The sequence below is a fragment of the Pipra filicauda genome, unplaced genomic scaffold (genome assembly GCF_003945595.2).
Source record: "Pipra filicauda isolate LSUMZ 115617 unplaced genomic scaffold, ASM394559v2 scaffold384_size681814_pilon, whole genome shotgun sequence".
Lineage (NCBI taxonomy): Eukaryota > Metazoa > Chordata > Aves > Passeriformes > Pipridae > Pipra > Pipra filicauda.
This window is the reverse complement of record NW_024104514.1, coordinates 1-13055: the sequence shown is the minus strand read 5'-3', so window position 1 is coordinate 13055 and position 13055 is coordinate 1. Positions and strand designations below refer to the sequence as shown.

General features: G+C 46.0%; 1 protein-coding gene across 2 annotated transcripts; it reads right to left on the bottom strand.

The window, feature by feature from the left end:
* Positions 1-732: 732 nt before the first annotated feature.
* Positions 733-13038, bottom strand: CBX7 (chromobox 7). 2 transcript variants are annotated; one of them, XM_039384884.1, is made up of 4 exons: positions 11293-13038; positions 10705-10771; positions 9778-10117; positions 733-7734 (listed from the first exon to the last, which is right to left on the bottom strand). In XM_039384884.1, the coding sequence occupies exons 1-4, from the start codon at positions 11406-11408 to the stop codon at positions 7589-7591; spliced, it is 669 nt and encodes a 222-aa protein (XP_039240818.1). In that variant the 5' UTR covers positions 11409-13038; the 3' UTR covers positions 733-7588. The 2 variants fall into 2 exon arrangements, with proteins under 2 accessions (XP_039240818.1, XP_039240817.1); XM_039384883.1 differs by having other exon boundaries at positions 733-7737; positions 11293-13037.
* Positions 13039-13055: the final 17 nt, after the last annotated feature.

Here is a 13055-nt window from a genome sequence, read left to right as displayed (position 1 = left end):
GAGGGAGCAAGTCAGACACTGAAGTGGACTAACTGACATTTGGGATTCTCTCCAAGGAGCATCAGCAGTTCCAGTACACGGGCTCCTCAGCTAAGCCCTGCATTACCTGGGGTGAACCAGGGGTCAAACTCTGCCCAGGAGCAGCTGTGCTCCTGAAGAGGTCCCTGGAAGCCCTGCAGGACAACCCACTAGAGGCTTCGTCATGGAGGAGAGTTGCTTCCCTGCTGGCAACCAGTGTGGAGCGTGCCTGGCAGCCCAGGCCTTGCCTCAGACTTTCTCCGTTCCCATAAGAGACACATGATACGGCACACATCAGTACTCTCCTGGTGCTGGCAGAGCTGTCCTGGCACCACAGCCTTGTGCAAGGATGTTGAGAACTCCCTAAACCCAGAGCAGCAGTCACCCTGACATTGGCATTCTCCTCTTCAAATTATAATCCATCAAAAGACCAACTGTCCCAGGTCACCTCTGTACAGCTCTAACATACCCAGTGGGTTAAAAATTAATAAAAACCTGACCTCCCCCAATCAAAGCAATGAGTAATGTCAGAAACAGCCTTTTGCAGGCTCCATTCTTCATCGATCCTTTTTTACTGATCTTTCTCACGCATGCACGCACATTCTTTTCCAGCTGCACTGCACGTTTATACCAATAGAAGTGACTGGTGGAAAATAATTCAGCTGTAGAATTAAAGCAAGGAGAGGTAAATGACCACACAAACAGACCAAGAGGTAAATGTCAGTTCTTATATTTAATATTTTAATAATTTTGTTTGCAACATTTACCACATAAATCATCTAAATAAATAGATGCTGTACAGTCTCTTATCCATATCAGTACAAAAATAAAACCACACTTTGTGTCAAATTATACTTGAGCTTGCCCTCCCTTTGCTATTACAATCTCCTTTTACAGCACATACTTGCTCAGAAAAGGCATTATACTCTGATTGGTTTGTTTGGAATTGGTTTACTCCCTATTTCCCCCCCTCCCCAAATACATTCAATTAGTCTGTACAAAAGCTAGAAGCTCATTCTGTGCAAAAAGGAAGCTTTCTGTGTGCAAAGACTCCAATACTCTAGCGTGCTGACGGAACAACAGCAACAACTGAAGAGACAGGAAGAAAAATATCGGGGACCCTCCCCTCTAACTGACCCTGTCATCCCCCATCTTCCCCCCCCAACAGAAAGGGAGCACACCAAATCAGTGTGCTAAAGAGTCTGAATGATGTGCATACACCGAAGGAAAAGGTTGATGCTGAAAACTCAGTGAGAGAACTAGGGTGTCGTCCCCCCATGCTGTAGAGCTGGCTAGGTAAGGAGACTCCCCTTAGCCTGCTCCAAAGGTTCTTGAGATACACAGAATAAAAGCTTCATCTAAATTATTTTATTTCTTTTGTTGCCATTCTGTTGGAGATGAGGTGAGGAAATGGCCTCTGGAAAAATCCAGCAGCTACTGAATACAGCTCCTGGTTCACCCTCCCTTCCTCTCCCCACTCCCTGCAAAAGGACAGACATCTCCCCGTTCTTCAATTAAGCTAATAAGGTGCAATTTTTCAGACAGGAAACTATGAAGATGTCTCTGGAGCTGCGAGATATGGTCATAGTTCCAGACCAGGACCACACCAACTGAAACTCAACTTCATTTTTCCCTTTCCTCAGTCAAAGGAGGTGGGGAGGGAGGAAGCCAACCTGCACCCCAAAGGTGAGTGAGGGACTTAGCAGGTCTCCCCCGCTCCCTCAAGGCGCCCTCTGTTCCTTGGCATGGCAGAGCACACTCCCCTCCAGCCATGGTAGGGAGGCAAAGGGCTGGGTGGCAGCTCTGGAAAAATGATAAGGAGCAGCCCGCAGCCTGAAACAGATACATCTTTTGCTTTTCAAATGCCACTTTTAGACAGACGATAAGGAGTACTTAGCACTCCTAGTGCTTTGCATTTCCAAAGTGCTTCAAAACATACTTCAGATTTAAAAGCAAAAAAAAGCTACTTAACATTTTGACAGATTTGCAAAAAGCTGCTTTGTGCTGACACTACATTTTCTGGTTAAAAAACCAATAATAATAATAAAAAAAGGTTTTTCCACCTCCTCCTCCAAAATCCCCCTCCCAGCCAAAACTCTACTACCCCAGTAAAGAGATAAGCTGTGACAGAGGTTCCGAGCAGTCTTAGCAGCTCTCCCTTTCAACATCTGACTGGTACTCTCAGAGAAGAACCCCTACTATCTTTGCAGGGCAGCCCACAGCAGACAGAGGCAACCTCAGCAGCAAAGCTTCTACTCCAACCCGACTTTGTAGCAATCCATCCCCTCCCTGTCAGCCCTTACGTGCTCCAACTGAGCTCTGCACCTCTCCACAACTATCAGTTAACTAGGGATCACCTCCTAACTGCTCCCTGTTCAGCCAGTGTACTTTAAGCAATTAAGAGTGAAAGAGGTAGAAGAGAAAAAGGGATCATCACTACAGCAAGTGCTCGTTACATGAAAAGGATTTGAAGGGTCTGAACTCCATTTTAAGTGATTGCTTCTCTCCTTCTAATTGTCCCGGCACTGTTTTTAGGTCTTCCCATCTTGACCACCTGCTTGGGTGGAATCCAGGTGGTTCAACATCCAGAAGGTTCACACTTCCTCTGCGAGGGTAGTAAGTTCAGCAGACAGAGGACAACATAGCCTCTTGATCATAAGCTATTGTCTCAAAACAAGTTTATCATACCCTTCGGGAAAACCTTTATGACAGGCATGGCAGAAGCAACACGCTCCTTTTACCTGTATGTGCCAATGCTATGCATTCCCATGTAGAAGTTACCCTATGCAAGCTGTTAATGTACACATCTCCCTTGCATTCCCAAATGGTAGAAGACAGATACATAAACGTAGCAACCATCACCTCCTCTCCACAAGGCCCTCACAGAACCCCAACAGCAGATGCAAGGGATCAGTTTCACGACAAGTTCTTTGTTTCTAACACACCTTCTCTCTCAACTACCAGCTTACCCAAAGGCCTGTCCTCAACTCCGAAGCAACTCTATTCCTATCTTCCCTGACTGGAAGCTGCCCCTACTATCTTCCCAGAAAGGCCCACTGCCCTCTTCTTCCTAGGCTGCAGGTAAGCCAGGGAGGAAGAGAAGATGGGTAGATACCAACTAGCTTTATAAAAGGAGGTTTTTGCACTTTCCCTACTTCAGAAGACAAAAAGCTTAAAGCTAGAGAGGAGAGGAAGGGGTGGAGAGGTGATGGTAGACTTTGCTTAAAACACAGATGTGGCTGACAGCCCCCACTGTCTTCCGCACCCTGGCCTCTGTTGCAGCTACCACAGAGGGTCCTGCATGAGCTACCCTGCCTATTTTTTGACCTGTGTGAGGCCTCCTTTCTCTATTCCAGTGAAACCATCAAGCAGCACTAGCTGGTGTACAGCAGGAAACAATACTGGGGCCAAGGGCCTCCTGTGAGGTGAACAAACAATTTTATACATTCAGTCACAAAACACCAGAGGAACAATTCCGGACAGTTTCACAACACTAATAACAAAAAAAAGCCATTCATTTCTCAATAAGCTTCTTTATGTCTGAGGCTCTGACATAAACGAGAGTCAATTCACTAACAAATTTGGGCTTATTTTGGCAAATGGAACTGCTTTTGGGTGTTCTCACAAAAATATCCCGGCCTTGCTTGGAAAAAAAAAAAAAAAAAGAAAGAAAAAAAAATCACCTTGGTCTAACTTCACAAGCAGAAGGGCCCCCAAGCAAATGCAAGACAATATGGAGCATGCAGGAGCTACGAGGCTACTTAATGCCACTATTTACGCATTAAAACTTGCTGTTCCAAGGCATCACTTATATATCAGAGCAATAACATCTAGTTTATAACCATTCAGGACAGAGGAATATATACCTCACTTTCCATGTATTTTTTTTAAACACAGTGTTAATAATAAAGGCTTTCCAGTCTCATGAAGCCCCTCAGTTCTGTCATATATACAGCGAGTTCACTTTGAGATCTATGAAATAAAAACCTCTGTTTCCCAAATGCTGCTGGTAAATTCTCACATGGAAACAGTTCTAAGAATGACTATTAGAACCGTTCTTCTCTGAGAAGGTTGCTTCTTGTGTACAGTTCAGTAATTTCCACTGGCTGAAGTTTGTTTTTCTTGTTTACAGCCATGGAGCCAAACGAGGTATGGGAGAGTTAGCCCATTTCTATTCTCAGCTTGTGCTTCAAATAGAATTATTAAACTCAGCTTCAGCTGGATGCTATTCTGGCTCTTCTAATCAAACGGAATGCTTAACAAAGCTTCGAGCACAGTATCTGATTTTCACGATATGTTTGTACAAGAGGTCCCAATTCAATTTTCATGTTTTGGGTTGAACTGGCAGATGGACAGTATTGGGGAGAAGAGACAAACCCAGACAACCTCTCTTGCCATCACTACTAAAACCCCCAGACATCTCTACACCTGCAGAGAGGGAATAAAGCTAATTTTAAACTCCCTGAAGACCAGCTCTACCAAGGAAATTTACAACAATATGTCACCAGACAACGTGGAACAGAGCCATGTTTTTTTAAAAAGATCAGGAGAAAAATCTTCTCAAAAAGATCTTTAAGATAAACAAGAATTCATGAATGTCAAAAAAAAAGTCCACGCCAACGAAGTAACTGCTTAGTTTCCTACCACAAACTCCTCTTCACACCCCCCCTCCCCCAAACCCACGCACATGCAGCTTGTTGCGTCTTAACTCGATTATAGTTAACTCCTCATTGACACAAAGCAGCACTGCAGCCAGGTACTTTGTTCCACACTTTGTGCAGCGAGATGATTAGTCACCAGCAGAACACAAGCTAGCCTGATCCAAAAAATGATTAAGATATGAAGCTGTGGGTGGATCCTCTTTGAAAGACCACCACAGGTCTTTGAAAACCCCACTGCAAGAGGAAGAAAATATGTTTAAAGAAAAATGCCAAAACAAAGCGTTGAGAAGTGTCAGCTGGCGAGTGGAAAGAAAAGCAGAAGATGGAAATCTAGTTTATTAGGACAAGCTCTTTCCTGCCACAGGATTGGTATTGCTTCCGATGTCAGCAGAAGCCAGGAACTTAGTAAATAGGAAGCTTTTTTTGGTGTATTTGTACTCTGAGATGGCATCAGTTGATGAATTAGAATAGAGAAACCAGATCCTATAAATGCCACAAAGATCAAGCAGGGTGAGCTGCAGATCAAAACATTTTTTAAAGAAAGCTAAAATATTACGCTTCTGCAACCATCACTACCTGACCCGCTACAACCCACAGGAGTGGACTCAGCCATGTGCTGTGTCCACTGGCCACAACAGAAGAGAGATGCAGGTATTCAGCACATTTGGCAGTTGTTGGGAAGAGGGTGGGTGTGGGGGGGTGACGATAACAACACTGTCTGACCCCACATCCTGCAAAAGAGGGTGCAACTCCAGACACAGAAGCCTCGCTCTGGACACCCACGTTCAACAAACATCCTGTGCCTGCATGCTTACCTCATCAGTTTGCCCTTGCTAGCTACTGCAAGCTTCTTTCCTACTCACTCTTCCTCCCACCTCGTAATTCCCCCCCCCACAGCTTCCACTTCTAACCCTCTCAAATTTCTCCATAATAAAACTCCCATCTTACTTCTTTTGAGAGACAAAAGGTGAGCCCAAGAATTCAAGACCTTCCCAGAGGTCCTGAAACTGCTGTGATGCAGTGGAAGACAGGCTTGCTCAAACAGCTCTGAGATGGAAGGGCAAATACTAAATCTACACTGAGCTGCCATGTCCCATCTGAGATAAAACCTGCTTTTAATAAAAACCACAGGGGCAGTCCAAGAACTTTGCAAAAAGTAGATGTTTGGAGGACCAGAAGCCTCAGAGCTCCAAAATTCTGCAGGCCAGCAGCCAAGCCCCTCATAGGAACACACCAAGGATTTCCACAGGTGGTCTCACAGCTCAGAAGGCTCATAGCTTCATTTAGAATAAATACAGCATATAAGAGATGCTTCAGGTGGGGTGGGGTGAGGAAACAAAGGATTTGAGTACAGAAATCACGACAGTAGCCAATGTTACCCTGCAGACTCTGTTCTGCAGTTCCCACTTCAGACTAGCTTACTTTTCTTGCTTTCCATAGGAAAAGGTCTATATTTAAAAAATTAAGTTATTTAAATAAATTTTGCTTTTAAAAATGGAAGAGAACATGCATGTGCAAGAACAGATGCTATGCTAAACTACCAACTCAAAATACAGCAATTCTTCAAAAACCTCAAAGTGTCACAGGCAGTCCAGCACAAGGCATTTTTAAGTGCAAGATTAGGCAGGGTCTATTGAAATGCAGACCACTTTCCTTGGCAAAGATTTTTAAGCCTTCCAAGGGGAAGTTCCTATCAGCAAAGTAGGATCACAGATACTGTGAGGAGACTGGAGTCATGGAAGAATATCACTCAGGCAGTACAATACAAGAATTCTCATTGCTAAGAATTAAGAATTTTTTCCCCTCTTCAAATCTAATACATGTCTTCCTCACATGTAAACATGTTGTTTACCTTGGATCTCTCTAAGGGATCCAAAACCAGAATTTGCTGCTAATCAAGGTCCATTTCTAGCTCAGTTCTGCCCAATTCCTGTGTCCTGGGCCTGTGCCAGTTTCTTGAATATCTTTGCAGTGCCAGGCAATGCTTCAGTTGTCCTATTAGCCCCTCCTCCCAGGGGAGTGGAGTCAGTTTTCAACCAACTTATTACCACAGATTCAGGGCAGCATTTGTTATTAATACTGAATTTGGCAAAGGGTAAGAAGACCCCACTTTCCATAACGCATTCCTCACACAGCAGAGTCGAGCCTGGAAATCCTGTTTAGCATATACAGAATGGTATGTCTTGACTGTGCTGGGTTTCTGAGCTTTTAATGAGGGCAAATTGAATTTGCGTTGCCAATTTAGATTTCAGAGATGCATTTCAGTCTTTCCGCATGATCAACAATCAAAGGGAGAAACCTCTGCTGTCTATACAGACCCATACTGCAAAGACTGACTTACCACAGACAGGCAAATAGGATTCTGAAGTCCTGACAGCAGGCCACAGGGAAAACAGCACTGGAGAGAAAGTCTTAACAGGCTGGAGTTATCTACACAGGTAGGATCCATTGCGTCTCACTGCTGCAGGAAGAGAGGGAGGAGGAAGGTGGGAAGAGCAACGCACAGAGATGTATCTTTATCCAAGGGATATCAATTGCAGAACAAGGCAGCAGGCTAGAGATCCAGCTCTCTTTCCACCTCCACATGCCCTCTCCCCACAAATGCAGCTGCCGCCACTTGACAGGATAAAAGGCGAATTGTTCGGCTTGCTGCTTTCACATCAAGGAGGGGAGTCTTTGCCAGGGAAAGGGCTGTCAGTTTTTCAGCTGGACAAAGCAATGACAAACACACACCCCCTACACTGCCCTTTTTTGCGTATCTGAAAGGGGGAAAAGGAGAAAAAAAAAAGTCTCTGTAAACATTTTAAGAGGAGACATTTTGGATATTTTTTTTCTCTTAAGGGATAACATAACCCTTCCCTAGCCCCACCCTAAAAGCACTGTTTTTGGGGAGCACTGCAAACAGAGATTCAGAACTGTGCACTCCGGTCTCGAAAGAAGCCCTCAGCCACTTGTGCTTCTCTGAAAGTGACGGTAATGGAGTTTGCCGTGATGTCTGTCACTGTCACTTCACTGGGGGGCACAGTGGGGATCCAAGGGAGACTGGCATCCACATCTGCTGCAGAAGGAAAGGCAGATAAGAGCATGTTAGTGAGAGGAAGGTGAGGGAGAAGGAGGGAGGAAGCAGAGAGGGAAGGGAAAGATGGAAAAACGGTCTCCTTTCTGACAAACAGTAGGTGAAATCAGCCTGAGTCTGCACATTACAAAGCAAGAAAGAGCACGTGCAAGCCCTCTCCTCAGAGGCTAAGGGAAAATGGGAAGATCACAGCAGGACATAATGGGAAAAGGAAAGAGTAGCAAATGTGTCCAGACACACAGCGGCATCACAGCAGCCCCAGAGAGGTCAAAAGACCTGCAAAACCACTCAGCTCATCTAGCCATCCACAATTCCCTGATACCTCTCACCCCATATCAACCCCTAATTGGTTTTGTGTCACCAAAGCACACTCATCCTGCTGTGAGTTCACCTGTTTCTAAATGCCCTACCCTGCTTAAAAGTCAAAAATCAAACGCTCTAACACACACTCTTCAGAAACTCCTATAGGAGTCAAAGGGATCCAAAATGGAGGGTCTGCCTTCATAGTGCACCTGCAACGCAGCCTGGGTGTGATTCTCTCAAAAATCTGCCAGTAGTGCTCTGTGGAAAGGCTGATCTCCCTTTCTCATAGCCTTCCTTTGCTTCCAGACAGCTCCATACAGGAAACCCAAGCACTCTTGCACTTTCTCACTGTATGAATAATTATCAGTCCTCTGCCACCTAAAGCCCCACTTCCCCCCAGCCTCCAGAGACTGCCACATGAACAGAGAAAGGGGAAGGAAAACACATCCTCTCCCTGTCATTCTACCTGTACTATATCCCTTGTGATCCCAACCTGGGTAAAGAACAAGTTCCCTTAAGAGTATATTTCCTGGCTTCTGTCTCAAGCACCTGGGATGCCTACTTTCACCTCAGAACAATAACAATAATCCCCCCTAACAATAAGTGCAGACCATATGTCAAGGGGAGAACAAAAACAGTTTTACAATTCTGTAGTGCCACTCACTCTTATGATCCCAAAGTGCTTCTAGGGGAGAACAGCCCCACACACTTGTCCACTGCCAGGATGTAACACTGGGCTCCTCTGTGCTACTCCCATTGCTGCCTCCCTGGATTCTGGGCACTGTTCCAGTCCCTCTCAGAAAGGAAGGAATAGCTTTGATTCCCAGAACACAGCCCTCTCCCTAAAATCTTGCCTAATCCAGCCTGGCTAACAGCTACTCCTAGCAAGGAGTAACAGGATTCCCTCAGCTACTACAAGCAGCATAAGCCCCATTTTTCCACTCCTCAGGAAAGCTACGCCTTCAGAAGCTCTAATAATGCAAGGATAGAGTTTCCCTGGTAACTGAGAGCAACACACACATCCCACAGCCCTCCTGCACAAGATGCTGGTATCCCTCCCCAAAATGCCAAATGTGCTTGGACATCTCCTGTGCCCACACTCATGCTGCCTACTCAGTGGGATCAGGCAGGAGTTACCATCCTCACTTCATCTCTCTCATCCCCCCCTCACATAGCCCTCCAGCAAGAGACTATAGAGGGGTGTGGAGAGGAAAGGGAAGGAGGGGGCAGGGGAGTGCACTGTGGGTTCCTAGTGGCATTTCTGTATGCTTCTCAGACCACCACTATGAGAGGAGTTCTGGTGTCCCAGCTTGTCCACTGCCAGCCAAGCTCCTTCGAGCCAAGCAGCAGGTTTAGCACGTGTGGATATGTGGACAGAGGCAGAATTCATCACTATCACACCTCTGTGTCACCTCTGCTGGGAGGAAACTGTAAGAGGGGAAAAATTTGCAGTATCTTCTGCATGTTTTCTAACACTGGGAGGGGTATCATGGATGTAGGACTACAGAGGCAACAGCATCCAAAAAACCCAGATTAATCTGTGCTCTTCAAATAAGAAAGAAACCTTGCAAACAAGAGGGTCATAATATGAGCCAGTGAGAGCCGCTCTGAGAATCTGACCTAAAGCACAATCCCAGGAGGAGGTAACTGAGGAGGAAGAACACAGACTATGTGTTCACATGCTCCAGAACTTCACAGCCAAGGGGTGTCTGGCCTTACCTTCTTTGCTGGTGTGCTGCATGGCCTCCCAGCCCTCAGGGCCCTGCCTGGCCTCTAGGCCCACTGCATCATTCAGGAAAAACTCATGCCTGCAGTTTCGGTTCTCCAGGCTCGCCATGCGGGGGAACTTCTTCCTGGACAGTCGCAAGTACTTCTGGTTTTTGCGTTGCTTCCGGAGAGAGAATGGCAGGACTGCTCCCCCAGTCTTCTCTGGGAACTCTGCCTGCCCTGTCTTGGCTCCTGGCAGGCTACTGTCTCCTCCTCCAAATCTCCGTGCAAGAGAGAAACAGAGCTTCTCCTTTCCCTTATGGGCACTCCTCAAGTCCATGCCATACAGCCGCTGCCAAGACATCAAGAAAGGGTCAGAGCGGACATCTGATCGTACAGGCAGGGCTCCACCCTGGGAGCCAGGAAACTATTCTTTGTTCAGCCCCTGAACATCTAGATGAGCTGCTTCTAAGGTATGCTGCTTCTACACCACCATTTCTCTCACCTCTTCAACTGCCATCTAAGCTCTTCCTAATATAGGCTTCCTAGGATTGGCTGCTTTGCTTGGGAACATGCTGAAACTCTGCTTCCCAACAGTGGCTATCTTTGACTTGATGGAAAGTTCAAGCTCAGCATAAAATTAAAAGAACATACAAACCAGGTAACCTGCAACCACTCGAGCCCTTACTTTATAAAATTCCAGTTCAGAGAGTAAGAGCTGTTGTTTTATTTTGTTTTGCTTTTTTAAAGATAAATTAGCTAGCTCTTCAGCTAACAGGTTAAAACTATCTGCCTAACCACTGATTTCATGGTGGTGTGTTTGCTTGTTACCTCCAATTCTGTCCATGCAACAGCAAACAGACAGTTCCCACATCCCTGACAGCAGAGAAGCAGCACAGCAGCTAAGAGTTAGGAATACACAGAAGAGCAAGAGGCTACCTGCAGTAGGAGGCGCTTTGGTTTGGGGCCTCTTTTCCTGTACCCTGATGCACGGTCTCTCTCCTCCCTGTGAAAGAGGAACACAAATCAAACTAAATACTAAATATCACAGTATAAAACCTAGTTGGGACTTCAACCTTTTGCAGCACATCTTCCTCAATTTCCTTCACTAAAACCCAATGGTGACCAGGGTGGGCTTGGAAAACATCCCAGAATTTCTTCCTGTAGGAGTGAAAGCCCTGCAATAGGGGAATTTCTCTGACACAGCTGATGAGGGATGGGTTAGAGAAACGTATTGCCTCACATCGCTCCAGTCCAGCTCTGAACCTGATTAAAACCTGAGACTGATGGTTCTTTGGCTCAATGCTGCCAGTTCTTTGCCTCATTTCCTGAACAGTGCCAATCAAAGCCGCTTTAACCTTGTCTTGTCTGTTTCAACCAACAGCAGGGTTGAAATCAAGCAGGATTCATTGCCATACATCTCATCTTTGACTTACGTAGGGACAACAGGGCACTTTATGCATATAATGAAATAAAGACGGTATTTCTTTTCCTGTGTTCAGGGAAAGAAAGAACACGCGCCCTTACTTTTCTTCATAAGCCACTACCAGGCGAGGGTCCAAGATATGATCCTCTGGCTCCCATGTGCTGTATCTGAAGAAAAACATAAGGAATAAAAAGTAAACAATACTTAAATGAAACATTCTCTCTGCAGGCCTGCTGCCAGTGTGCTGCAGCCCTGGATACTGTCTTCACCAGGGTCGGTGGGGCCTGCCACAACATTGCGAGAGCTCTGAGGAATCTCAGCCATTCCCTCCCCAACTTCCCACAGACACCACCTCCCCTTCCCAAAACAGGCAGGCCAAACCGTCAAACAGCTCTTTGTAGGAAAACAGGGAAGACTTTCCTCCCCAGGGCCCCCTCTACACTGTTCGCAAAGCCTGTGCAGACACTCGCAAACTGATTTTAAGTCCATGCCTAAAGAAGGTTTCATCTGCAGCATTCCCTCAAATCCAAAAACCCCATAGAACAATGAGACGTGACCTGATACTGCTTTCTGAAAAATAGGTCTCTCTTAATTTAGAGTGCTCAAAGAGTAAGTACGCTTTCTCACCTGCATTATTAATTACCTCTAATCACTGAAGCCGAAAGTATTCATTTAAGAGTTTAATTTTTCTCCACTGATGCCGTTCAACCAAACATGTTCAGACCTGGGCTCTGGGGCAAGCTGATGGCCACTTGCCAATGCCTCCTCCTCCAGCTTGGCTCCCCCTGTGGGTTGTTCCTACGGAACAGAGCTCATCGGTACTTTGTACCGGCGCAGAAGGAACCATCTGCACTGCGGGCAGGGCCACCAGCACTGCTCCAAACAGGCTTCATGCTCCGACAGGAGCTGTGAACAGCATCACTCACTGCCCCAGCTCCGTCCTTGATAGCCAGACAGCTGTGACAAGAGCCAGATCTCAGGAAAGGACTGAACCCCATCCAGCAGGCAACTCCAAAACTGGTTGCCAAAGAGCACACTTGCACTTAACACCAAGGAGAGGCAGCCAAAAATTCCCACCGTGGAAGCCAAAGGGATCACAAGGTGGTCCTTGTGGCATGTTTGCTTCTAAGAGGTCATGCTTGCACAGAAAAGATGGGTGGCATGTCTCTACCGTACAAACTCTAAGGCAAAAAGGCAAGTCTGAAACTCAAAATGCCTCAGAACACTAATTTTCCTGGAATGTGAGGTCCAGGCCTGGAGGTAAAGCCCCTTCCAGACCCCAGGAAGGAGGACCAGAGAGGAGTCACTTCCAGGTGTGCAAAGGTGCATTTGTATCAGTGCCTTTAAAAGCGAGAAAGCATTTCAGGATGTTTACATTTCTGGATGAAGCACAGGCTGCACATGAGAGCACACGATACATGTGTATATGTACACAGGGGAGGTGGTTTAGGAATGTTTTTCCCTTTCATCTCTCTATTAGAGAGAAGAAAGGTACTGAAAAACAGGAACATTCCTGGAGAACGGGTCTAGAAATGAAAATACAATTCTTTTACAAAAGGGAGAAACAAAAATATGAAATTCAGATATTCCAAGGTGCACTGCACATCAGAGAGTTAAGAGCAGACGTCTTCATAACCAGCTGATCTCTCCCTCCCTCCCTCCTTTGCTCATGCCTCCTGCAGCAACCTGACTGTGAGCTGTCAAAGCCAAGATGATGTTTGAAAAGAGGAAGGTTTCCTCCCAGCTGCACGGATTCTGGCACTCATCCTACAAATTTAAGAAAAATAACACCACGAGAGGGGGAAAAAGTCATCAGATTGCTTTTCACGGGCAGGAGAAGAAAGGGGATTTGCTTATAAAAAAC

Bases quoted from the DNA above. Each gene is read 5' to 3' on its own strand.
- CBX7 (XM_039384883.1), bottom strand. From the start codon at position 11,408: ATGTTTCATTTAAGTATTGTTTACTTTTTATTCCTTATGTTTTTCTTC. The intron at 10,118-10,704 runs GTAGCCTCTTGC...ATGTCTTGGCAG, and splicing joins CAAAGCGCCTCCTACTGCAG to CGGCTGTATGGCATGGACTT. The intron at 7,738-9,777 runs GTAAGGCCAGAC...TTCCTTCTGCAG, and splicing joins GCAGCACACCAGCAAAGAAG to CAGATGTGGATGCCAGTCTC.